The sequence below is a fragment of the Diabrotica undecimpunctata genome, chromosome 5, assembly GCF_040954645.1.
Source record: "Diabrotica undecimpunctata isolate CICGRU chromosome 5, icDiaUnde3, whole genome shotgun sequence".
Classification (NCBI taxonomy): Eukaryota; Metazoa; Arthropoda; class Insecta; order Coleoptera; family Chrysomelidae; genus Diabrotica; species Diabrotica undecimpunctata.
The window spans coordinates 29,660,760-29,687,118 of record NC_092807.1 but is presented as its reverse complement, the minus strand read 5'-3'; the positions used below and the strand labels follow the sequence as shown (position 1 = coordinate 29,687,118).

Here is a 26,359-nt window from a genome sequence, read left to right as displayed (position 1 = left end):
ACGATTGCATTTTTCCGAGCTCTATCATTCTTCTACATATGTGCCGACGTTTTACACGAATTCAAAATAATACTATTGTCCACTTTTATTTTAACTGGTCTGGATTCGATTAAAATATGGCTTCGAAAGAATTATCGTATCGTGCATGCTGTCTCAATGGACTGTTAGGTTTGACAAACTCAATCGTTTTGTCACTAAATTTTGATAAGTAAAGATAAACTAATGAAATCCTAACAAAATATTTACCACTCCTAGCCTATAATATTATATAGGAATACGAAAATTTTATTGCGACCAAAGAGCCAGCGAATTTTATTTTTTGAATATTATTTTCCAATGACGATAATATATGACTTCGAAAACATAAAGTATGACCAACATTAACCATTCACCTAATTTGGTCGCAATTTTGATTCCTAATCTTCATCTCTTTTTACGAGTATGCCCTCACTCAACTAGTGTAAAATAATTGTGTACTAATATGGTTTATTGTTTCTTCATGTTACGATTTGTAATGTACTTTTTTTCTTCAGAGTTTTTTGGACACTTTTTGCTTTATATCTTAAATTATATAACCTATATATTGCATTTCTTTTGTTTAAAAATATTTGTTTTTATGTTTTCCGAATTGTATCACGTATTTTTGTAAAAAAAAAAATAAAAAACCTTTTTATTTCCGTGCATTGTGCATCAAATATAATAATTTTTGAGTCAAACCATATAATTTTTTCGTTTGAAATGTTTTCCGCTTATAAATTTAATTAAATGATTGTATTGATATATAATATTTGTTTATTTATATGAATTTTATTTTGAAATATTTACTATAAATTCATTATCAATTATTTGCACCGACGTTGCCTGTCAAGTATTAAATAATGCATTCAAATATTAATAATTTTTAATTTTTATTATTAGTATTTACTTTTCATACTTGATTTTTTGGTGCTTTGTGTTTACATTATTATCGGTTTTATAGGCAAATATATGTTTTTCAGCATAATATTCGTGTCCACTAACCGTGATACGGTATGATGAGAGCAGAGAAAACTCGATGTATAGACTTTTATGTGTAATATCTGACTATGACTTGTAGAGAATCCTGCTCTATACGCATATTGTTCTGATGTATCGGACTTCTAACCAACACAATATCCCTAATGTACCTAGAGAGCAGTTTTTTCCAGAGTTTTGTGTATAAATGACATTATAGCTATCGGCCTCAGGGATCAGGGATTTTTTCCTGTTCAGTTTTGCCAGATTTGAGTAAAAAATCTACTGTTATCAGTCCTCATGATTTTAGTATGTACTGTAGTCTTAAGTTAGTCTGTAGTATCATAATATTTTGTGTGGGTACGCAACGTCATTTCTTTTCTGTAAAATTATGGTCGGATTCGGTGGTTTATATAACTCAAATTGAGTTTATTCCTATTTGATTTTGTCCTGATCTACCACTTCTTTTGACACACTAGAATTCTTTAGAATCAGAAGTTATGGTCTTCAGTCCAGTGTGCTACTTACCATGTTTCTAGCGATACCATTTTTGTTTCAGACTATTTTTAAAATCTCCCTGAAAATATCTTTTATAATCTCTTAACCATTCTGAGGCTTTTCTCTAGTCCTCTTTTGAATTAAGGGTATACTTATCTGAGGGTCTTTGGAGACAACTTTATGCAGTCTTTCAATGTCTTCTTAACGATTTTCTTTTTTTCTTTAACAACATTTTATCAGGCTTTTCTGTTGAAGTTCATCGCTATTTCAGGACAATTGTCTTGTAACGCCGACATAAAATACTCTTATATTCTATGCAATATTGCCAGTCCAGTTGATACGCTTCCGAGTGTCGATAGCCTTAATAAGACACCTCAAGGGTTACACGCCATTTTATATCGGTTAACTCCTTTTGTTGAACAGTTACGAAAGTATATTTACTATATTGAGTATGTCTAAATCATATTCCATAACAAACTGTATTTTAAACTAACCTCTTTCATGGGTTTGTGGGCTGAAACAGCGTAGGGTCGTATTTTCGAATTCATTCGAGCATATTTCGCATATTAAGTTAGAAGCAATCCGTTCAAAATACAGTTTTTTATATTTTCGAATACTGCGTGTACGAACTTTATCATATATGGCGATTCGAATGGGTCTAAACCATTCGAATTTCGATGCTAGTTATGATCAAAGTAATTGATTTTATTTCAGTTGTCACTGGGACCGTGTGCGGTAGATAAGATTTCAGCTGATAGTTCTTAATCGTTCTTTTACATTGAACAATGCAATACAATATTTTTACACTGAACTTTGTTTTCAATGGCTGGTTTAAATAATTTTTTAATAGAAAGAAATATAGTTAATGCCCTTGCAAAGGGGGAAATATTAGCGGAACGGAGAGGCGGAGTTTACCATCACTTTCTTAACCCTCTAGAGACAGAAATTGTATAGATTAACAAAGCCCTTCCCAATGAAGGTGATAGACCTGAATGGCTCTTTTTTTCTTCGGCCGACACTGAACCACTATATTTCATGCCCCTTTTTACTTCTTTCAGCTAATTTACAAAAAAAAACGAATTGTTTTAGATGATAAAATAACAATAAAATAGGTTAATCAAAACTGTCAATTATTCTTCTTTTTTTTTTATTTAAGTTTTGGTTGTTCGAATTTGCAGTATTGCTGGAACGAATTCTTTTCGTATACGTATACCATTTCGAAGAACGTTTAAAAATACATGTTTGGATTCGTATAAGAAATTTTTCATTTGAGTTAACTGGTATACAAAAAAATTTGATTTAATACCACAATACGACCCTAGGTGGGTGACCTCACCCTGGGTGGTTCGCCTCACAAACGATGATGAGTTGCAGTCCATTTATCCTACAGTCTCTCAATAGGTTTTTCATCTTCCTTATTGGTAGTTGTTCCGGGTCATCATATGGAAGCTGATCCGCATGTCATATCTTTTACTTTTCTGTCGTTATTCCTAGTAGTTTATTTTGCCATTTGACTATTAAACGCACCCTCGGTACTTAGGTAGATTAGATACATTTCGTGGTTTTCTAAAGAATTAGCTTTTCAGCTAAGAAACCAGCTAGGGTACTGAAACCAGTTTTTGACACGGAACCAGTGATGGACATTCAACAAATTAATGCATATTATCAAGTAACCTTTAACTCTTATTGCTTCCACAAATACGGAAAACCTTTAATAGAAATCTGTAATCTTTGCTCTGTGTGCAACTGCTTCCTCCAGATGCCGTTAGTTGGATTAAAATAAAAAGAATTTGCCACATGTCAATTTTGGTGCCAAGACAGTCGTATTATTAACGTTGGTTATAAGAAAGTTGTAACGATAAGACTACCAAAGAGAATTGAAATACTATTATAAAAATAAAATCCACAAGGAAAATAAATTCCTGCAGCTGGCTATATACCATGTATCACAAAAAGAGTTTTAATCTTTGTATGTAGGTATATATTTAAAACCCTTAAAAGGGCTACATCAAAAACACGAACGTTTTCGGAATAATAATTCCATCATCAGGTTAAAAAGCAGGTTAACATGACTGAGCCACCAAAATATTAGGGTACAACCCTTTACAAAATATGAAGTTAGTAAAAAATGTACATGTTGTTGTTTAAAAGTGAGTGATGTTTAATACTTTATTAAATTTAACGTCAGGCAACACATAATCATGCCTCACGTGAGTTCCAAGGTCCGGAGAGTGGGTTCCACTCTCCGGAACACATATATATATATATATATATATATATATATATATATATATATATATATATATATTGTTATGATGTGTTTTTTGTTTGAATGATGAGCAATGAGTATTTTTAATAATATAGGGTTTTTATCGCGGTTCTCAAAGAATTAGCTTGTAAGTACTTTTTTAAATTATCTTTATTATAACTATTATGAAACACACATATATATCTAACTTAGCCAATGTAAATTTAAAATAAACTATCTTTAAATTGATATTCTTATAAAACTAATTAAATTCTATAGACAATCTACAATTTAAACAAAACTATCTTCAAAATTGAAATTGTTATGACACTAACTAAATTATATTAACAAAATTTTGTACCTTTCTTTCACTGAATGCCTAAATGAACTATTTTCCACTAAGTATATAGATTCTAATCACCACTGAATGTCTTCGTACTTCAGTTATCCTTGTTTTTTGTGAAATTACTTTTTTCAATTATCAGCTTCTACCAATTTAAGATATATTTTTCTTCACCAGCATCTATACACCACCAACCAAACCAGCAAACAGCATTTATATTTATTCTTCTTTTCAATATACCAATATCCAATTATTATAAGTTGATTTATACTAATCTCCAACCATAATATAATTTAATTTCTTCCAATATACCTTTTTTTATCTTCAATAATTATTTGTGTATAATTATAAATGTGCATTAAATTATATGCATAATTTTTAATCTTCATTTAACTCACTATATTAAATTATTGGACTATTTGTACTTGATTCACTGACTCTAACTAACTTTCATAATAAACTGCTTGACTTCTGACTAAAAAACTTAAAAACTTCCTCTTCTGAAAAAAATTAATAAAACTTTTCTGACTAAAAACTTTCAAAAACTGCCATCTTGAATCCAAATCACGGGTATTTATATCTTTTGGACATTCTAGAACCATCTCGTAAGAGATCATGTTCCAATTTGTTCTATTTCATACTTGTATGAATTTTCTGGAACAAACCATTTCGCAAACATGGCCATCTCCGGAGATCCAGAGAATTCCATTCTTTTCTATTAATAATTTTGTTTACATTTAGGCTTTTCAGATCAGAATATATAATTAAATTAGTAACTTAACATTCTAATTTAATAAAATACACATTTCAAACAATATATTATTATAACCCACTTTATATTCGTAAATAATCTTAAACGTCACTTCAGAGTATAAATATCTGTCAATCTCCGAGAGTATTTTTTGGTTGCCTAAGCACATGGCTCACTTAAATCTATTTACAATATTAAAATTACTAAAATACAACTTTTTGCAATTCTTATATGCTAATTTCTTAAAATACCCTCACATAAATAATTTTTATTAAATTCTCTAGTATATAACTTATTTAAAATAATCAAATACTTTATTTTATATCTAATATTATGTAGTATATAACTTATAAATTATTTTCTATAAACCCCAATCGTTACAATACCCCAAAAATAATATTTAAAATAAATAATTTACTTATTATTTCTTTAAATATTAATTTTCCCATACCTTATTAAATTTAATAAATCAATTTTTTTTTTTTTTTTTTTTAAAATGTGTTAAAATACATCCCTGTTCGCTGTCTATGTCAAAACAGAGGACAACGGAGTACAGTTCGGCTATTCTATGGTCAAACTGTCATGTCAAATGGAGCAATGGATGCGATATCAGAGAATAAAATATAAACCTTAATTAAAAATATAATAGATATGGTGTTCTGTTTATTTATAGACAAAATCTAGGAATTATTTCCATTCAAAATAACTTCATCAATATAACTTGGTAAGTTTTTCCACTTATTATATTAGAAAGACATTTTTATAGCTATTATAGTATCTAACCCCAAATTATTGATTTTTAGAGGTACCAAACAATTATCCATATGTACACAATTCAACAAGTATGATGTCAAATTTATTCACAACAATGAAATCTACCATCTATTTAACAAATCAAGTCTATTGAATAAAATGGATATATTAGTAATCTGTTATAGTAACAGTAAGTATTTGTATATTAGTGTTAAAAGGTATAGAAAAAAATTATTCAATCTCTTCATGATACTTAAAGATGTCATTGATATGAAACAGGCCTCTTAGTCTGTTCTCTGCATCTATTAACACATAACTATTTAGTCCATTCTGATTTTCAATTGTATATGGACCTTCAAACATTGGTTGTAATTTCTTACAACGGTTTTCTTTAACATTACTTTTTCTAAGTGAACGAATTAACACTAGGTCTCCGTTTTGAAATGTGATTGGTTTTTTTTATATTTCGATTTTGTCTTCTGATATATTTTTCAGCTTTCCTCCTAATTCGGTTATTCACTTTCTGCATTACTTGTTCTAACATATCCTGATTATATTCACTAATCCACTTTCTGTTTCCTATATGGCCAAACATTAAATATTCTGGTACTTCCTCTGTATTCAAATTATGTGTATTATTTAAAAAATATTCTACTTGTGGTATATGTTGCTGCCAAGTTTCGTGTTGATTTTGACACCAGTATCCTTAAATATTTTATAACTTCTTTAATATATCTTTCTGCAGGATTTGCCTGAGGATGTTCAAAATGAATGTTGATTCCCTTAGTGTTAAGTTTATAACCTAGATATATGACTTCTTTTTGAAAAAATGTACATTTTTCTTGATTTATTTTTAGTCCAACTTTGTCTAATCTATTTATTATAGTTTTTAGGGGTTTCTCATGATCTTCAGCCGTTTTAGAAAAAATTAATATATCATCAATGTAGTGATGATACAGCAAGATGCAAGATGATTGAAGTCCAAATGGTACTACTTTGAATTGATATACTACTCCATCTATCTGAAATCCTGTATACTGTCTACTTTTTCTTTCTAGAGGTATTAACCAGAAACTATGCTGTAAATCGATTTTAGTGAAAAATGACATTCCTGTAATTCTTCCTAATATTCCATCTATACTCATTGGTGCTTCAAATTGCTTTTCAGTAATCTTGTTAATATTCCTTGCATCCAAACATAACCTGATTTCACCTGATCTTTTTCGTACTACTACTATGGGGTTAATAAAACGTGTGTCTGCCTTCTCAATGATCCCATCTTCTAACATATTATTAATTGTTTTGTTTACTTCTTCTCTGTATTTATATGGTATTGGGTATGATTTTGTTTTAAAATCTTTTTCTTCTTTAACTTTTATACTATGGATATAATTTTGTGCAATTCTATTTTCTTTATTGACAAGTCCCTTGTGTTGCTGCAATATGGAAATGACTATTGATTTATATTCTTCAGGGCAATTTAAAACTTTCATCATATCTTCTTCTTTACAAATCACATTATTCTTCAATATGTACTCATTATTCCTTGCTTCCAATTTTACGCACTCCGCCTCGTAGGCATCCATCTGCTTAAAATTTCCATTCCTTAAATATTCACTACAATAATTATTCTTTACATTCTTTTGGGACATTTCCCTATCATCAAAATACATTTCTTCTTCATAAACATCATTATTTTCTTTTAATAATATCCTATCAACTCTTATTCCTTCTTCCACCTCATCTTTCTGCATAAATTTAATTATTTGCCCTTCCAAAGTTACCATTTTTTCTTCAAAATCTATCTTTACTTTCTTCTTTTCCAATTCATCATTTCCCATTAATATATCAACACATAAATCCTTGACAATAAATCCTTGCATATTAATTTCTTTATTAAGAATATTAATTTTAAAATTGGCTAGTTTATCAATTTCACCCAACTTCTTATTATTTGCACCAATAATTTTAATTTTTGGAATCTTTATTATATCTGATAGTTTTAATGTATTAAAAATAAAATTCTCCGAGACTAAAGTACTTTCTGAACCAGTATCTATCATAATTTTAATCATTTTATTTTTGGCCAAAGCATTTATATAAATTAAATTAATAGATTCAATAATTTTATCTTCATCTAAAGAAATAAATTCAGAAGGTTTTTCATAATAGCAATGGCCTAACTTGTAATTCAGAAAGTTTACTGCACAAAATTTTGATTATTAGAATTGTCAGATTGTATCTGACCACTTGGATCTGATGTCCTATGTCTTTCCCTACTATGACTTCTACTCACATTTTCTTGCCTTGTACTATTTCGTTCCCTGTCTTCGCAGCTTCTATTCCTTCGAACACAATTTACCTGTCTGTTATAGTTAGGTCGTTCTGTATTTCTTCTATTGTTAAAATCTTGTCTATTATTATTAGTACTGTTATTAAAATGTTGTCTATTATAACTAGTATTGTTATTACAATTTTGTCTAATTTGATTACTGTTATTATTATTAAAATTTTGTAAATTATTACCATACCTAGTATTATTGTTATATGATTGTCTATAAGATTGTTGATTATCATTTTTATTATATTGAAAGTTATTATTGTTTTTTCTGTTGTTATTATTACTTGTCATATTGCCTCTTTGTATTCTTTGAATAAAATTAATAAAACTATCTATTGTTTGAATATTTTGTACAGTTACGGTTTGCACAACATCAGCATCAAAATGTCTAGATACATTTAAGACTGTTTCATCCTCTCTAAGTGGTGGTTCTAAATATTTTGCAACTGTTATCAATTTCAATGCATAATCTACCATATTTGATTTTAAATTTTGATTATACTTTCCAAAATATAGAATTTCTCTAAACTTTGCTTGCTCTAATTCACCCCAATAATAATTTAAAAATTTATTTTCAAATGTTTGAAAGTTATCTAAATCATTTTCAATACTAGCAAACCAAGTTGCTGCATTGTCATTTAATGTCACTCTAATATAATCTTTAATATCATTAATATTATTCACAAATCTTAATTTATGTTTTAAACTATTTATGTATACTCTAGGATGCAAATTTTTTATATTACCAGAGAATTTAATCCCAGTCTCATTTGTTAAATTTAAGTAAGGTCTCCCTATGTCTCTCATTTGTGAAATATCATCTATTCTCTGTTCCACATTTCTTATTTGATTACAATTTATTTGGATATTTTGTTGTATATCGTCTAATTTTTCTTCTGTGTTTCTCCTGTCTTCGTTAATTTTTACTTCTAAGTTACATTTCTGTAACTCTATTTTCTGTTCTATATCTATCTTATTATCTTGAATAATCCTCTTTACTTCTGTCCTCTCATTGTCTATCCTTTTCTTGTAGTCATTCCGTATACTTTTTATTTCATTTGCTACTTTTTTCTCTGCAGCTTCAAGTTTTTTATCCATTTGTTTTATAATTTTATTATTATTATCTTCTATTTTCTTTTCTAATTTTCTATAATTCTCTTCCAATTTCTGTTCCATTTTTTTCATGTCTTCTTTGACTTCTTTTGAATTCTCTTCCAATTTTTTCGTATTCTCTTCCATTTTCTGTTCCATTTTTTTCATGTCTTCTTTGATTTCTTTTGAATTCTCTTCCATTGTCTTGTTCATCTGCATCATTAATGACATCAAAGCTGCCATATTGACATTTTCCTCTCTTTCTGGATTCATTTCTGCAGTATCTTGTGGAACTTGAACTAAACTCTCCTCTTGTATAGGTTGTGTTTCTACTTCCACATCTTCTTCATTCTTTTTGCTTCTTGTACCTTTCTTTCCTTGAGACATTTTGAGACTTTACTTGTTCAAATATAATTAAAAATAAAATCTATAATTTTTTCTTTCTACTGATAATTAATTTACTTATATGAGAGCACTTATCTTCCCAAACTAATTCTTTTAAATAGAGAGCCACCGCGTTGGGTGCCAATTTGTTATGATGTGTTTTTTGTTTGAATGATGAGCAATGAGTATTTTTAATAATATAGGGTTTTTATCGCGGTTCTCAAAGAATTAGCTTGTAAGTACTTTTTTAAATTATCTTTATTATAACTATTATGAAACACACATATATATCTAACTTAGCCAATGTAAATTTAAAATAAACTATCTTTAAATTGATATTCTTATAAAACTAATTAAATTCTATAGACAATCTACAATTTAAACAAAACTATCTTCAAAATTGAAATTGTTATGACACTAACTAAATTATATTAACAAAATTTTGTACCTTTCTTTCACTGAATGCCTAAATGAACTATTTTCCACTAAGTATATAGATTCTAATCACCACTGAATGTCTTCGTACTTCAGTTATCCTTGTTTTTTGTGAAATTACTTTTTTCAATTATCAGCTTCTACCAATTTAAGATATATTTTTCTTCACCAGCATCTATACACCACCAACCAAACCAGCAAACAGCATTTATATTTATTCTTCTTTTCAATATACCAATATCCAATTATTATAAGTTGATTTATACTAATCTCCAACCATAATATAATTTAATTTCTTCCAATATACCTTTTTTTATCTTCAATAATTATTTGTGTATAATTATAAATGTGCATTAAATTATATGCATAATTTTTAATCTTCATTTAACTCACTATATTAAATTATTGGACTATTTGTACTTGATTCACTGACTCTAACTAACTTTCATAATAAACTGCTTGACTTCTGACTAAAAAACTTAAAAACTTCCTCTTCTGAAAAAAATTAATAAAACTTTTCTGACTAAAAACTTTCAAAAACTGCCATCTTGAATCCAAATCACGGGTATTTATATCTTTTGGACATTCTAGAACCATCTCGTAAGAGATCATGTTCCAATTTGTTCTATTTCATACTTGTATGAATTTTCTGGAACAAACCATTTCGCAAACATGGCCATCTCCGGAGATCCAGAGAATTCCATTCTTTTCTATTAATAATTTTGTTTACATTTAGGCTTTTCAGATCAGAATATATAATTAAATTAGTAACTTAACATTCTAATTTAATAAAATACACATTTCAAACAATATATTATTATAACCCACTTTATATTCGTAAATAATCTTAAACGTCACTTCAGAGTATAAATATCTGTCAATCTCCGAGAGTATTTTTGGTTGCCTAAGCACATGGCTCACTTAAATCTATTTACAATATTAAAATTACTAAAATACAACTTTTTGCAATTCTTATATGCTAATTTCTTAAAATACCCTCACATAAATAATTTTTATTAAATTCTCTAGTATATAACTTATTTAAAATAATCAAATACTTTTTTATATCTAATATTATGTAGTATATAACTTATAAATTATTTTCTATAAACCCCAATCGTTACAATATATATATATACATATATATATATATATATATATATATATATATATATATATATATATATATTTAAAGATTAAATATATATATATATATATATATATATATATATATATATATATAACATATAAAGTTATCATAAAGGAGGGAGAATGTCTATGTTCAATCTAGAAGTCGCTACTTTTCTGCCTTTCGCATTGAGTATGCATATTACCATAGAAAATAAAAGCAAGAGAAATAAAAGAAACTTATAAAGCATATAAAGCTATCATAAAGGGGGGAGAATGTCTATGTTCAATCTAGAAGTCGCTAATTTTCTGCCTTTCGCATTGAGTATGCATATTACCATAGAAAATAAAAGCAAGAGAAATATATGAAACTTTATTTAAAAGGTAAAATCACTAAACAAATTATATATACATAAAGATTATATAAATCCCTAATATTTACAAATTAAAATATGCGTGGTAAAAGTTACAAAAAAGTAATTATTCATAACCCAGATTGCTTTATAAAAGGTGAACGAATTAGCGTAAAAATACAGCTATTTTGAACTAAATATTATGAGAAGAATTGTGGATATCTATATCATACAAACTAAATCAGGAGTATGATAAAATATGATACGGCAGGAAAGATGAATGATTTTACAGCTGGTTGCCACATAAATATCAATGTAATGTAATGTATATATATATATATAGATACAAATAGTAAAACAAAACTACAACTATTATACAATATAGTAAATAAATGTTTTGATAAAGTTAAATTTAAATGTTCCAAATAAAGATTAAGATGTCTTTCGATTCGCGGCACAAGATTAAATAGAGTTAATGATTTACGTATTTAAATATAAAAGCAACAATAATGCATATACCAGTAAACGGTACTGGATATAGCAGCAAATAGTTTTAGTAACAAATTGTATAGGTTATACTTTACCCCAATAGAATGATAGCGCCACCCGCTATCAACAATAACGTCTTCTACGACATCATCATCATCCAGCCTCAAGAGTCCACTGCTGAACATAGGTCTCTTCCTCATGTTTCCAACCCCGTCTATCTTGCGCCGCTCTCATCCAGTTTTTATTGAGTCTTTTTAAATCGTCAGTCCATCTTGTAGGTGGTCGACCGACGCTTCTCTTGTCTTCCCTTGGCCTCCATTCCAATAACCTCTTTGTCTATCGCCCATCTGTCATTCTGGCTATGTGTCCTGCCCATCTCCATTTTAGTCTGGCTATCTTTTCGATGATGTCAGTCACTCCGGTTCTTCTCCTGATGTCTTCGTTGGTTATTCTGTCTCGCAGAGTTATTCCTAACATGGACCGCTCCATTCTTCTCTGCGTGACTCTCAGTTTGATAGCTGCTGCTTTTGTTAAGGTAAGTGTTTCTGCTCCGTACGTCAAGACTGGGAGGACGCACTGATCAAATACCTTTCTCTTTAGGCATGTGGGCAGCTCACTTTTAAAAGTTTCTCTCAGTTTTCCAAATGCTGCCCACTCAAGGCCGATTCTTCTCTTCAGTTCATGAGTCTGGTTATCCCTGCCAATCATAATTTCATGTCCCAGGTATTTATATCTATCTACGAGTTCTATTTCTTTCCCACCAATACTGATGTTCTGGTTGGGTACCAAATTGGTCATAATTTTTGTTTTCGAGATATTTATATTTAAATATAAAATATAAATATAAATATCTACGACATACAGGAACCAAAAAAGTATTGATGATGTCGGAGCAGCCTCCACCCCTACTAGATGGAACGACTCTCTCTTTCAACTGACTCGCTTGGCAGATGGAACTCGTATCTCCGATGACTGAGTAGCCATTACCCCTACTGAATGAAACGACAGTCTGTTACTAACTGATAAACTGCGGTTAGTTAAAGAGTTGTTTTTTCCAAGTTGACGCTACGTGTGGGCGATAATTACCAAAGCGATTTGCAATTTTAACGAAAGACGCTCCTTTTTCTATGTTTTATTGTTAAGATACAATGTATGAATGAACAGCCCAATTCATTGCAACATTATATAACAACCGTTTTTTGTTCAGTAGCGTCTGTGTTTTTGTAGTCAAAATCTTGGCCAAATATACGGGGAGAATCAAAACTAACAAAAAGTCTGTTAATATTTTAACAATGTTTAAACACAGTTGCAAAACTGCAACAAGTACATTTTCTACAAACTATTAGTGAGGCAATTTTCTGAAATCATAATTTTCCAATTTAATTTAAAAAATTGTGTATTTAATGTATACTTTTATACATTTTTTCTACTGGAATATAGTAAAAAGTCCATCTTTAGTTCATTAGAAAATTGCCTTCTAATTCCCGCTTAATTTTTGAGATACATTTCATATAGCATGTGTGATTTTGATACAACTTTTAATAACACTAAAATAAACTTTGTGTTACTAGAGCAAATTCACCAATAACAGCAAATTTTATAACTTGTTGGTCTACACACTAATATTGAATATCTCTTGTAGACATAGTTTTGTAATAATTGTATGCGTCCATATAAATTTTACTTTCTTACTACAAATGCATGATTTTATCTTTCTAGTTATAGATTCCTTATATAGCTTTTTTACTTTTTATAATAAACGCTTATACTATTAAGGATTTTTATTTTCCTACTCCAACCTTTTTTTTTCTTTGACAGGTAAGATTCGTCATGACAGATGAAACTACACTAAGAGATTTGCTTGCTTTAAATCTTCATGAATATGAAGAAGACGTAAAAACTATAGTAGATAAGTCTGTTAAAGAAATGGCTATGGAGAAAGTTTTGAAAGAACTCAACGCCACTTGGAATGTAATGGAATTTGAGTTTGATACGCACGAAAGAACCAAACTGCGTATACTCAGAATAGGGGAAGAAATTGTAGAAACTTTGGAAGAAAATCAGGTTGCTCTTCAGAATATGATGACTTCTAAGTTTATAGATTTCTTTTTGGACGAAGTATCGGAGTGGCAGAAGAAGTTATCAAACGCTGACCAAGTTATAAATGTCTACTTTGAGGTTTGAAATTTTTATTAAATATTGTTTTAGTCATATTACTTTTTATACTTATTTAGTTTTTTTTCACACTACTTTCACACTTTCACTACTTTCACGCTACTTTTGTTATGTTATATTACCACATCACTCAATGTGCTGAGCATAACAGGTATAAATTTTAAAAAGTACCAGCTTTTAAAGGTCACTTTTAAAAATTTTAACCAATCTGCTTTTCCACGAATGTTGGCAATCATAATAGACACTCTAGCTTTCGAAGCAGCTATTCTAAAGCGGAGCATTCACGTTCCGATATTTAGTCCGACTTGTGGTCCAACCTCCGAAGTTAGATCCGATATTGGACCGTGAGCCATGGATCTAGTTGTACCAGTCGGAACATTTAAAGGGTATCCATCTTGTTGAGAATTGCCAATGTATATTATAAGTATCATACATTTTTCGGGCAGTTACGATTGGAAGATTTCTAGATCTCAGCCGCTGGTACTCTTTAGTGATGTGTGGTATATCTTGATGAATAAGTAATTGTACATTGGCTACAATTTTCTGGTACTTTTCGCCGCTGCTGTACGGTGTAGATCTGGTGGAGCAATATTACTTAAAATATGGAGCCATCTCATTGGGGTTGATTTTATTGTTTCAGAGATTATTCTTATGGTTGGATTAAGTTGGACATCGATTTTGCTGGTATGTGCACTATTTAGCCAAACTGGTGCACAATATTCTGTCACAGAAAAAACTAAAGATATCGCAGAGGTTCGAAGTGTATGTGCAGAAGCACCCCAAGTTATTCCAGCAAGTTTTTCCACATAGCTGTGTCATTTAGAGTTACATTAAGAGTATCTTCCGAAAGTTGACTTGACAGATGAAAGAGACAGGTTTTCAATGGCCAGGTCGTCAGCATAAGCGAATTTTCTTGATTTTGTTTTAGGTAGATGTAGAAGTACGAAAAAACTATTAACATAGCGTTCTGCGGTATTTTCTGTACTCATCCTCATCAATAACATTGAGCAACTTCGTGTGGCAATAGTTCACACAATCAACGAATAATTTCTTCATTTAACATTTTTTTCAGTCTTTTCAAATGGTAAGGCTAACAAGCACAATGCTGCTGTTAGTTTCCGCATCCTAATTATATTTTTCGTAGACTTTGATACATTTTTTAGCTGAGCGATGTACACTAGAACTGGAGCGCTAGTTTGATTGCAAGTCGGAGCATGAGTCGACTATTCAACTAGTAGTCCTACTAGTTGGGAGTTCAAATCGAAACCTTAATAATCCTCTTAAAGAGTTGTTTTGAGCTGTAACCATATTACTCTCTTTTGACATCCACTGATTATATGTTGGAGATGTTGAAGATTATTTTCTTTTATTGTTATTTAAACTCGATGCAGTTTTAGATCCGTCTGTGTACCAGGTATTACCCTACAGTCTGGATCAAGTGTTTTGTCTGCCCCATCCTTCTAGTGGGCAATCGTCTACTTAAAAAGGTACTTTAGGCATGTGTCTCTGATTTAATTTATTAATATACTGATCTAACCGTTACGTTGTTCAGGATTTCTCGCAGTCCCACAATTTCCCACACTTGCGTTCCCTCTTATAGCTATGTGTAAAGGGGAAAGGTCTAGTAGAGTCACAATAGCTGCCTGGTGTGCTACCGATCTTGTCAAGTACTTTTACAAAAGAAGAACTAAGTAGGTATATAGACTTTAGACAGACCTTAATGGACAGTTCCCATAGGAGTCGTATTTTTTCAAATAAAAAAATTATATAAAATAAAAGTTTTGTTTTTCAATTTCACATAATATTTAACTTGCTAAAAATAAAAAATTTAATGTTTATTGTTTAAAAATAACAATAATTGGGGAAAAAGTGCAAAAAATGAAGCTTTTCCTTTAAATCATCTGTAATTGTAGTCGCTATGTCTTATGGAACACGAAACAAGAGTGTTGATAACTGAATTGAATTGGGCGGTGTTATAATGTGACTGTACATTGAGATAACGGTTTGTATGATTGGGTTTTCGGTACCTGGAATAGTAAAAACTGTGAGGTACGTGTTTCTAAATAAGAATATCAAGAAATGGCAAAGAAGCTACAGACTCAGCCTCCATCGTGAATTAAAAACTGGGATGTATTCCATTCAGGTGAGAAAAGAAAATTCTAATGTGTCTTTATCATGGGGCCAAATGACAGAAGTGTCATCAACGTACCGTAACGAGCAGGTAGGTTTGAGTTTTGATGAGGACAGGACTGTTGTTTCAAAATACTCTATGTAGATATGAGCTATTACTGTAGAAAGGGATGATCCCACTGGAGCACCTTTGATTTCACGATAGAAATGATTTTGAAATGAAAATGATGTATTAGATATATAGTGTTTTATAAGAGATAATGTGGCTTAGGGGATGTGATGTGTAGAGTCCAAGATGGAAATGGTTTTATCAATAGAAATGTTGGTGAATAAAGAAACAATGTTTAAACTAACTAGTATATCTTATGGATATAGGATGAAATAGAAATGTTTTTCAGAAGATCAATGCAATGGAAAGAATTTTTGACAAAGGACGAGAACAATGATTGTAACGATAAGGGGAGATGTTTTGCCAATTTCTGAGTAAGACACTTATGGATTTTTGGCAGGCCGTATACTTATCGAGTTGGAAAGAGATTTTTTGATGTCTGGAGGTAGAGTGGACTTATTTTTGATGGATTTTGGACGCGTTTGTATTCTGTGTAGTTGACAAGTTCGAACATTTTGTCTAAATAATTAGAATTGGAGTTGATAATGACAGTGGCATTACCTTTGTCAGTCAGAAGGATGAGAATATTAAAGTTGTTATAAAATTCTTTAAGGCCACGTTGTACTGAAAGACTGATATTTAACAGTGAGGATTTTGGAAGTAGAGGGAATTCTGGCTACATCTTGTCTAGCAACTTCGGCTTGATCGAAAGGAAGATGAGAAATAGCTTCTTCAGTTTGACAAATAATATTCTCAGTTGGGATGGAAAGAGGAGTCACAGAAAAGTTGAAGCCTTTTGACAGACCTTTGGTAGCTAAATCGGATATGTGAATATCTGAGAAATTGCGTACAACAATAAAATGTTGTTGACTCAAAAGGAGCTGTAGATTTTGCTGACAGATAAGTTGGGCCAGTTTGCGTTTCTGGGTTTGCGTTTTATTGTCAGAAATACATTGGGCTTTTTGGTGAGAAATATGATCGAAAGTGTCACCTAATGGATGGATATTGTAAGAGTGGACAATTTTTAAATTAATCTTCATCAGCTGATATGTCACCATTACTTTCTTTATTATTATATGATTCATTATTACTGATTTTGTCATCAAAAAAGAAAGGTAGTTTTAATACTTTAATAATAACATTACATCTCGGATCTTTACTTGACTTAGTCTTAGCAGTATCAGTTGGCTCCAACCATTATCTTCAGGTTTAAGAACCATTAAAGTTACTATGGTTGTTACAGTTCGCGTTAGAATGGAGGTAAGATTAAGGAATCATAACTAATAGGTTTTTTATAAACACCTTAGTATCACTTGTTTTATATGTGGCAAGAAACTTGTCATACCTTGCTTCATCTAAATTTGCAAATTTCATACCATCCGTTTGACAGATAAACTTTTCAAGTATTGGAAATACCTCATCTATCCTCTCTTATATTTCAGCATTGCCCAATGCTGCAAATACCTTCTAAAATATTTTTTTTGTAACAATAGATAAGGTTTTTTCCTCTTCTTAGAAAACTCAGTAGCTCTGCTACTATTGCAGACGAGACGCCAGGAAGATACAAATGCTGACCATGACTTATAATTATCGAAACCAATGTACAATTAAAAAAAACTTAAATATTTCATATACTAAATAATTATATAACATTGTTCTGCACACTGTTTTATTTATACAGCACAAACTATGCGGAGCTCAAAAAGAAAAGAGTGAATAAACCTTCATCTGCCCTAGCGACTCAAAATAGATTAATTTACGATTGCATAATCGATTTTTTGACCAAATGTAATATTTTTCTTTAGTTAAAAAAAAATTGGTTTTTACTTTTTACCTTCGTTTTCTGTCCTTTATATGTTTAATCCTATTTACCGTGGCCTAGTTCTCCTATGTATGTTATATATTTTTATCTATTTTAGTCTATTCGATTGCAAATAACTAAAAAAACTTTTTACTGTACCTAATGAGATTAAAAGATCATGTAACTGGCTGTATGGCAAACTGCCGAAGCCATATAAAAAAAAAAAAAATTAAACCTAATACGTTTCATTTTCTCACGCAAAGTATGTAACTTGAATTTATTCTTTGCATTCTTTAGATGTCAAGTGATTTGTTATCCTTTTCTAAAGTTTTAGAGAAAATTTTTAATCACCTATGTACATTTTGTATTAAGAATAAAGTATATAAATGCTAATTATGGCATTTCTTAGGTTCAAAGAAAATGGATGTACTTGGAAAGTATTTTCATTGGTTCCGAAGATATACGGAATCAATTACCAGAAGATTCCCGCCGATTCGATAAAATCGATCGAGAGTTTAAGGAGGTATTAAGAGATCTGTCGTCAACTCCGAACATAGTCAAATCAACTAATAAAGCTGGTCTTATCGAAAAATTAGAGGCCATCTTGGCAGATTTGACGCTGTGCGAGAAGGCGTTAAATGATTATTTAGAGACCAAACGCTTAGCATTTCCAAGATTTTATTTTGTCTCGGCGGCTGATTTACTTGATATTTTATCCAATGGTAATCAACCAGAACTAATTCAACGTCATTTAACTAAACTATTTGATTCAATAGGAAGATTGATTTTTGATCAGGGTAGGTAACTTCTTTTATTTTTTTACCATTAAAATAAAATATTTTTTAAGCTATACCGTTTGGGGTATTACACATTTAACTGATGCAACAAGATTTGTACCCAATGTAGCTTGATCTCTTTTTTTATTGATGATATTAATATTTAATTTGGTCCACTCGGCTGATAAGTCATGTCTTTTGGAGGTTTTTTAACCTGTGGTCCCCGGACCCCTAGGGGTCCACGAGCATGTGTAAGGGGTTCCGCGGTCGTATCTATGGACGTTTAAATTAATAAGTAAATGTCAGCGATCACTACAAAAAACAAAATACAAAGCGTGCTAATAGTGATGAAAAGGTCACAAACGATACGTTCACAAAGATCGAATCTTTTTGAAAACCCGCGATTGATACAATCACATTCTGTGACCCTATCGTTCAAATGACCCTATGAATCATGCCTATGTATGACGCTGTCTAGTATTTACTAAAGGAACTGTGTGATCGCGACACGTTGCTCGGTCAAATTAATGCATGGACCGCAAAGGATCGTTCAAATGCTAATTTTAGTTTCCCAGAAACGCTGTAAAACTGTAAAATTATATACATTCGAATTGTCCAAACCTATTGTTTTCCACTGTGTTGCGTTGAGGTGTAGATAACTTTATAGATAAGTATTACGTTTTTAGTGTGATTGTGACAATGAAACGCTGGTTAAAGCCAAACGATTCCGAAGCAAATGAAAGACCATCGACTTCAAAGGTTAAATGTGGTAAGTTTTGTGACGATTACTTAGCTTTCGAATTTACATGTATCAATTTAAACGGTGAAGAGAGACCAGAATGTGTCATATGCTACGAAGTTTTATCGAATAAGTCAATTAATCCGGTCAAACTCCGACGTCATTCAGAAACAAAACACCAAGAACTTCGTGAGAAATCTAAATCATTTTTCAAAATTAAAGCCTTGTAAGTAGAACGAAGCAAAAAAACAATAATTAAGACTGCTACTGGGGCCAATAACGAAAATGGTATATTAGCCTCTTACCAAGTATCCTCAACACAAACAACAGACAAACAGATGAAGATCGAAAGATGGAATGTGTCTAAATTGGAAGAAGTAGAGGGAAAGAGACAATACCAACTAGAATTGAAAAACAGATTCCAGGTGTTGGAAACGAAAGAAAATGAAAGAGAAAATATATACCAGAAATGGCACTTTATTAAAACGATCATTACAGAAACAGCAGAGAAGTGTATAGGTCGGAAGAGAAAAGCAAAAAGAAATAAATGGTTTGATGAAGAATGCGAGGATACCTTAAAAGAAGCAAACAAAAGACGAATCGACTACCTAGCAAACCCGACGGATGAAAAGCGTGAACAATACAATAGAGAGAGAGCCTTAGCCAGAAGAACAGTAAGGAGAAAAAAGAGACAACATTTACAGCAACAAATTGAAAAAGTAGAACGTGAACACAGAAGCAAGCAAAATAAAAAATTCTACAAAGAAGTAAGACAACATAAGAAAGGTGCATATATAAGAACACCGAACTTTGTGAGAGATAAAAATGAGCAAATGATTACAGCTGAAAATAAAATAATCGAAAGATGGGCTGAATACTTTGAAAGTCTTCTAAATGTTTAGGTAGACGCGGGTGGAAATAAAGCAAATTGTGAGTACCAAACGGCCGAGATAGAAGTACCCCCGCCAAGCCTGGAAGAAATTATCACGGCGATAGAAACCCTAAAAAATGACAAATCCCCGGGACTAGACAATATTGATGCAGAACTGATTAAAAAAGGAGGGCATGAACTTAGAACTAAAATACACCAATTAATGAAAGAAGCCTGGGAACAAGAAATAATGCCAAAAGAATGGAGTGGCTGTATTATCGTGCCAATACATAAAAAAGGCAGAAAGGATACATGTGGCAACTACAGGGGAATCTCACTAATCGGTACTACATATAAGATATTAGCTTCAGTTGTACTAAAACGATTACTGCCATATACAGAGGAAATTATTGGCGATTACCAATGCGGCTTTAGGCCTGGAAGATCAACAATCGACCAAATATTTACTATCAGAGAAATGCTAGAAAAGTATTGGGAATATAATAAAGAAGTACATAAGATTTTCATAGATTTCAAACAAGCATATGATTCCATAGATCGCTTAAAACTGTGGAGTGCAATGATGGAGTTAGGCGTACCAAAGAAGCTGACCATGATTGCAGTTTGCTGACCATGATTGAATGTGTGTCAACAATTCCTTTGCACAAATTAGAATAGGAGGCAAAACTTCAAAGGTTTTCGGCATATGCACCGGACTCAGACAGGGAGACCCGCTGTCTGAGTTCGGTGACCGGGACCCATTACTATTTAACCTAGCATTGGAATATGCAATGCGAAAAATCTATACCAGAGTCAAACCAGACATAACTGCTAGAGGAGCAAAGATTATTCTCGCATTTGCAGATGATGTAGATGCAGTAGCACAGACAACACTGGAAGTTAAGGATATAGTATCGAACTTTGAAGAAGCAACACTAACCGTAGGCCTGAAAATAAACGAAGAAAAAACTAAATACATGGTCGTATCAAAAAAGGAACGACAGCGAATAAGACAAAACATTACCATAAACGATCATAATTTTGAGGTGGTCAAAGAATTTAAATACCTAGGAGCAACAATTACCAGTGAAAACACAGGAGAACGGGAGGTTGAAATACGAATACTGGCGGGGAATAAATCATTCTTTGCAATTCAACATCTAATGAGGTCAAAGCTTCTCTCAAGGCGTGCCAAAATCCAAATGTACAAAACCATAATACGACCAGCAGTGACATATGGAAGTGAAACATGGACATTGAGAAAGAAAGAAATCAATAAGCTATTAGTATGGGAACGCAAAATCCTGCGAATTATATATGGTCGTAAGGAAACATCGTAAGATACATAAAAGCCAATAGATTAAGATGGGCAGGCCACGTGGTACGGAGTGATGACGACAGACTGATTAGCAATGCGTTTTGGGAAAGACCAGATGGTAGAAGATCGACAGGAAGGCCTAGAAAAAGGTGGAAAGACGCAGTCAGCGAAGACCTGGAGAAGATGGAAGTAAGGCCATGGGAAATAATAGCACAGGATCGGAATCAATGGAAGGCAATAGTAAACGCGGCAAAAACTCACGAAGAGTTGTAAAAGCCAATGATAATGATGAAGTATCCTTATTAGTTGCAAAAAGTAGTAAGCCTCACACCATTGCAGAAGAATTAATACTACCGTGCGCTAAAATGCTGTTTCAGCTACGTTGGGAGGAAAAGCTTCAAAAGAATTGGAAGTTATATCGTTATCCAATAGTACAGTAAAGAATAGAATTAATGACATGTCAGGAAATGTTAAATAGCAAGATTTTGAATGTTAAAGCGAGCAGATTTTATGCTTTGCAATTAGATGAGAGCACCGATATTAGCAATGACGCCAATTTGCTTGCATTTGTTCGTTACGAATATAACGACGGCATAATTGAGGATTTTCTGTTTTGTAGGCGCCTGCTTTGAGGCGTGAGACATTATGTCTACTCATGAAATACCGTGAGATAAATGTGTGGCAGTTAGTGCAGACGGTGCTCGAGCTATGACCGGTATTCAAACAGGACTTCAGGCTCGCTGAAGAATATGAATCCATCTATTATCTGACATCATTGTTGTATTCAGAGAGACATTAGTTGCTGAAAAAATGCCCGAAAAATTAAAAACAGTATTAGACAAAATAGTGCAGGCCGTGAATTTTATTAAAGCCAGGCCCTTAAATTCCCGTATTTTCGGTATGATTTGTGAAGAAATGGGAAGCATTTAAAAACAATTATTATTGCATGTTGAGGTGCGTTGGTTGTCTCGTTGCGTCGTGTCGAGTGTTTTTGAGCTCAGAGGTGAGATCAGAATGTTTTTTTTTTAAATTCTAAAGGCAGCGCAAATAAACATGCTGATACTTTTAATAACAATGGTGGCATATTTGGCTGATATCTTCAGTGCCCTTAACGAACTGAACTTAAATCTACAAGGAAGGGATAACAACATCTTCCAAGATCAAAATAAAATAGAAACTAGATACAAGAACTAGAAACAAGATAAAAAAACTTGACCTTTGGACTAATCGTACAATTAACAAAAAACTATAATCTTTTTAATACACTGATAACCGTTTTGGAATCTCGTGGTAAAGAAATGTTGCCAAAACAAGTAGAAGAAGGAATAATTACACACCTCTGTGGTTTTAGGTCTTCTTTTCAAGGTAATTTTCCAGAATCCGACAGAAATAAAAACTGGATAGCAGACCGTTTCAACGCAGATATTTCCGATATCATAAGCTTGACAACAATGCAGGAAAATTAATTATTAGATTAATTAATATTAATAGAAATATCATGTGATTCAGCTTTAAAATGTAATTTTAAAGAATCTTCCTTATCAAGTTTTTGGGTGAATTTAAAAACAGTTTACAAAGAATTATCAGAAGAAGCACTGAAACATTTACTACTTTTCTCATCTATATACCTCTGTGAGAAGGGATTCTCTGTTATTGTATATATCAAAACAAGTACAGAAACAGACTGCAATTGGAAGCCGATTTAAGATTACAACTAAGTAAAAATATCAACTTAAATATACCAAAGTTAGTAGCAAGAAAACAGCACCAACCTTCACATTAATACAATATTTTTTATGTTATTAAAAATGATATTTTTTTCAGTACTTCAATAAATTGTCCTAATTTAATTGTGTTTTTTATTAAGGGGGTTCTTGAAATTGTGCTTGATTTTTTTAGGGGTTCGGGGATTGAAAAAGGTTAAGAAACGCTGCTTTAAAGAATAAGATAAAAATATACGGTAGTAATTCCCGTAATACTTGTGGCTGTATTTTAGTAATTCGTTCAGTATACCTTGTGGTCTGCATGTTTCCGATTTTTTAGATGTCGTATTGCAATATTTCATTGTCTTCATCGTATTCCACTTCACGTTGTTGTAATCATGTTCGTCAATTGCGGTCTTGTTTCACTCAGAATTTGACCCTATATATTCGAATTTACTTTCCCAGGAAATATTTTTTCCTGGGGAACATATTACCAAATTTCTTACTTCCCTGTTTGATCTTGCATATTATATTGGTCTATAATCTGTGTCATTTGTAGGTAGCCACTTTTAATATGCTTTTTCTTTTTTGTTTCTTGTTCTTTACTGCATTAGCGATGTCATTTGTCCACTACAGTGGATTAACCTTTTTGTTTCTTCGAATCGTGTCGAGTAGATCAGGTTTGTTATCCTTTGTACAAGATTGAAATTATTCCTTTATAGTTATTAAGTTCCGCAGTCACTAAAACCATTTCCGAAAACAAATTATTCATCTCTAATTGTTATAAAAAAAAACCTCCAAACGTAACTCATGAAACTTATCAATCTATAAACTTGAGTGGACTGCAAGCTCACCTCAGGTATGTAGATTAGTAGATTTTTATTTCGAATCAAATACTAGAAATATTTCAAACACATACAGTATAAAAATATTTCAGTATACAACGGTTTTTAATTGTTTAAATGCTAGTTTTTTTAAATGTATACAAATTTCTATGCATCTTCTTCTTAAAGTGCCTATCCGTTCCGGATGTTGGCGATCATCACGGGTATCTTTACTTTGTTTATTGCAGCGCGGAACAGTTCAGTGGTAGTCGTGTTATACTACTTTCGTAAATTTTGAAGCCAAGAAATGCGTCTTCTTCCCGGTCCTCTCTTACCATTTACCTTCCCTTGGAGAATCAGCTGGAGAAGGCCGTAACGTTCTTGATTTCTCATTACATATTAGATAGACTAGATATTCCAACTTTTTAGTTTTGACGGTCATGAGAATTTCACATTCTTTCCCCATTCTACGCAGGACCTCCACATAAGTAACTCTGTCAACCCAGGATATACGTAAGATGCGCCTATAACACCACATTTCGAAAGCTTCGAGCCGATTCATAGATGCAACAGTCAGTGTCCACGCTTACATTCCATAGAGCAGAACTGTGAATATGTAGCAGTTCAATAGACGGCATTTTGTTTTTAATGATATTGGCTATTTAAATTGGTGCCTAGATATGTATATTGCTTGACTCTTTCGGTATTCTGTTGGTTGATTGTAAGTTGAGCGTTTAGTATTGGTTTTTTACTAATTGTTATAAATTTGGTTTTCTTTATGTTAAGAGCTAGTCCGTATCTATTGCTGACTTCTGTTATGCGATTTGTTAATATCTGTAAGTCATTCAGATTATCGGCAAAAACTATAGTGTCATCTGCATATCTAATGTTATTCAACCATTCACCGTTTATTAGTATTCCTTTCGCACAACCGTCTAAAGCTTCCTTAAATACCCATTTAGAATAAATATTGAACAACAATGAAGACAAAATATAGCCCTGTCGTACTCCACGTTCTATTGCAATTTTATCAGTTAACTGGTCTTCTATTTTGATTTTGGCCGTTTGATTGTAGTAAATGTTTCTGATAATTCTGAGATCTTTGTTGTCAATTCCAATTTCTTGCATTAGAGTCATTAATTTGTCATGTTTTACTATGTCAAATGCCTTCTGGTAATCTATAAAGCATACGTATATGTCACAATTCACATCCCTGCATCTCTGAAATAGCACCTGTACAGCAAAAAGGGCCTCCCGTGTTCCCAGAGCATCACGAAATCCGAATTGTGTTCTTGTTAGTTGTTCCTCACATTTTGTATATATTCTTTTGTGAATGACCTTTAGAAATGTTTTAAGTAAATGGCTCATAAGGCTTATAATTCTATAGTCTTCGCACTTTCTCGCATTGGGTTTTTTTGGAAGATTTATAAAAGTTGACACCCACCATTTTTGGGGAATTATGCCTGTATCATTAATATTGTTAAATATATTTGTCAACCATTTTATGCCAACATAGTCCATAAGTTTTAAGAATTCTGAGTGAAAATTATCAGGGCCTACTGCTTTACCATCTTTGGTGCTTTTGATGGCATATTTTACTTCTTCGACTGTAAATGGTCGTCCAGATTCGCAATTGGTGTTTGTTGTAATACCAGTGTTATATTACTTCGTATATCTTCAAAAGTTTTTTCCACGTATTTAATCCAAATATCCCTTTTATGCTCTATTTCCAGTACTATGTTTCCCTGAGTATCTGTCAGGAATCCAGTGTTCTTGTGTTTATATAAGCCTGCCGCTTCTTTAATCTTTTTATGGAGGTTAGTAAATCATGTTTTTGTTGTATGCATAGTTTGAACAATTCTGAAATAAAAAATTGATGACAAAAAATTTCTTTCTTGTTCTTGTAAATTACAAAAACATAATAGAAATAACATCTGCGTATAAATAAGCTATAATATATCCTTTTATAAAAAATTAAATTTATAAAAAAATCTCAATTATGTTTTCCAGCACGACTCCCGTGCTGGAAAAGTCCCTTTTTTTTACAACTTGCGCAAACTAGGTAAGAGCTCTTTATTACAATTCTCCTATTGCTGCAAACCATA

General features: G+C 31.7%; 1 protein-coding gene across 1 annotated transcript in view; it reads left to right on the top strand.

Moving 5' to 3' along the window:
* The window catches only part of LOC140441228 (dynein beta chain, ciliary-like), a 217,054-nt gene that overhangs the window by 92,042 nt on the left and 98,653 nt on the right, over window positions 1-26,359 (top strand). Inside the window, exons 9-10 of the mRNA XM_072531813.1 lie at window positions 13,627-13,986; window positions 18,433-18,820. Of these exons, the coding sequence (XP_072387914.1) occupies window positions 13,627-13,986; window positions 18,433-18,820 (748 nt within the window). The remainder of the gene's footprint in view (window positions 1-13,626; window positions 13,987-18,432; window positions 18,821-26,359) is intronic.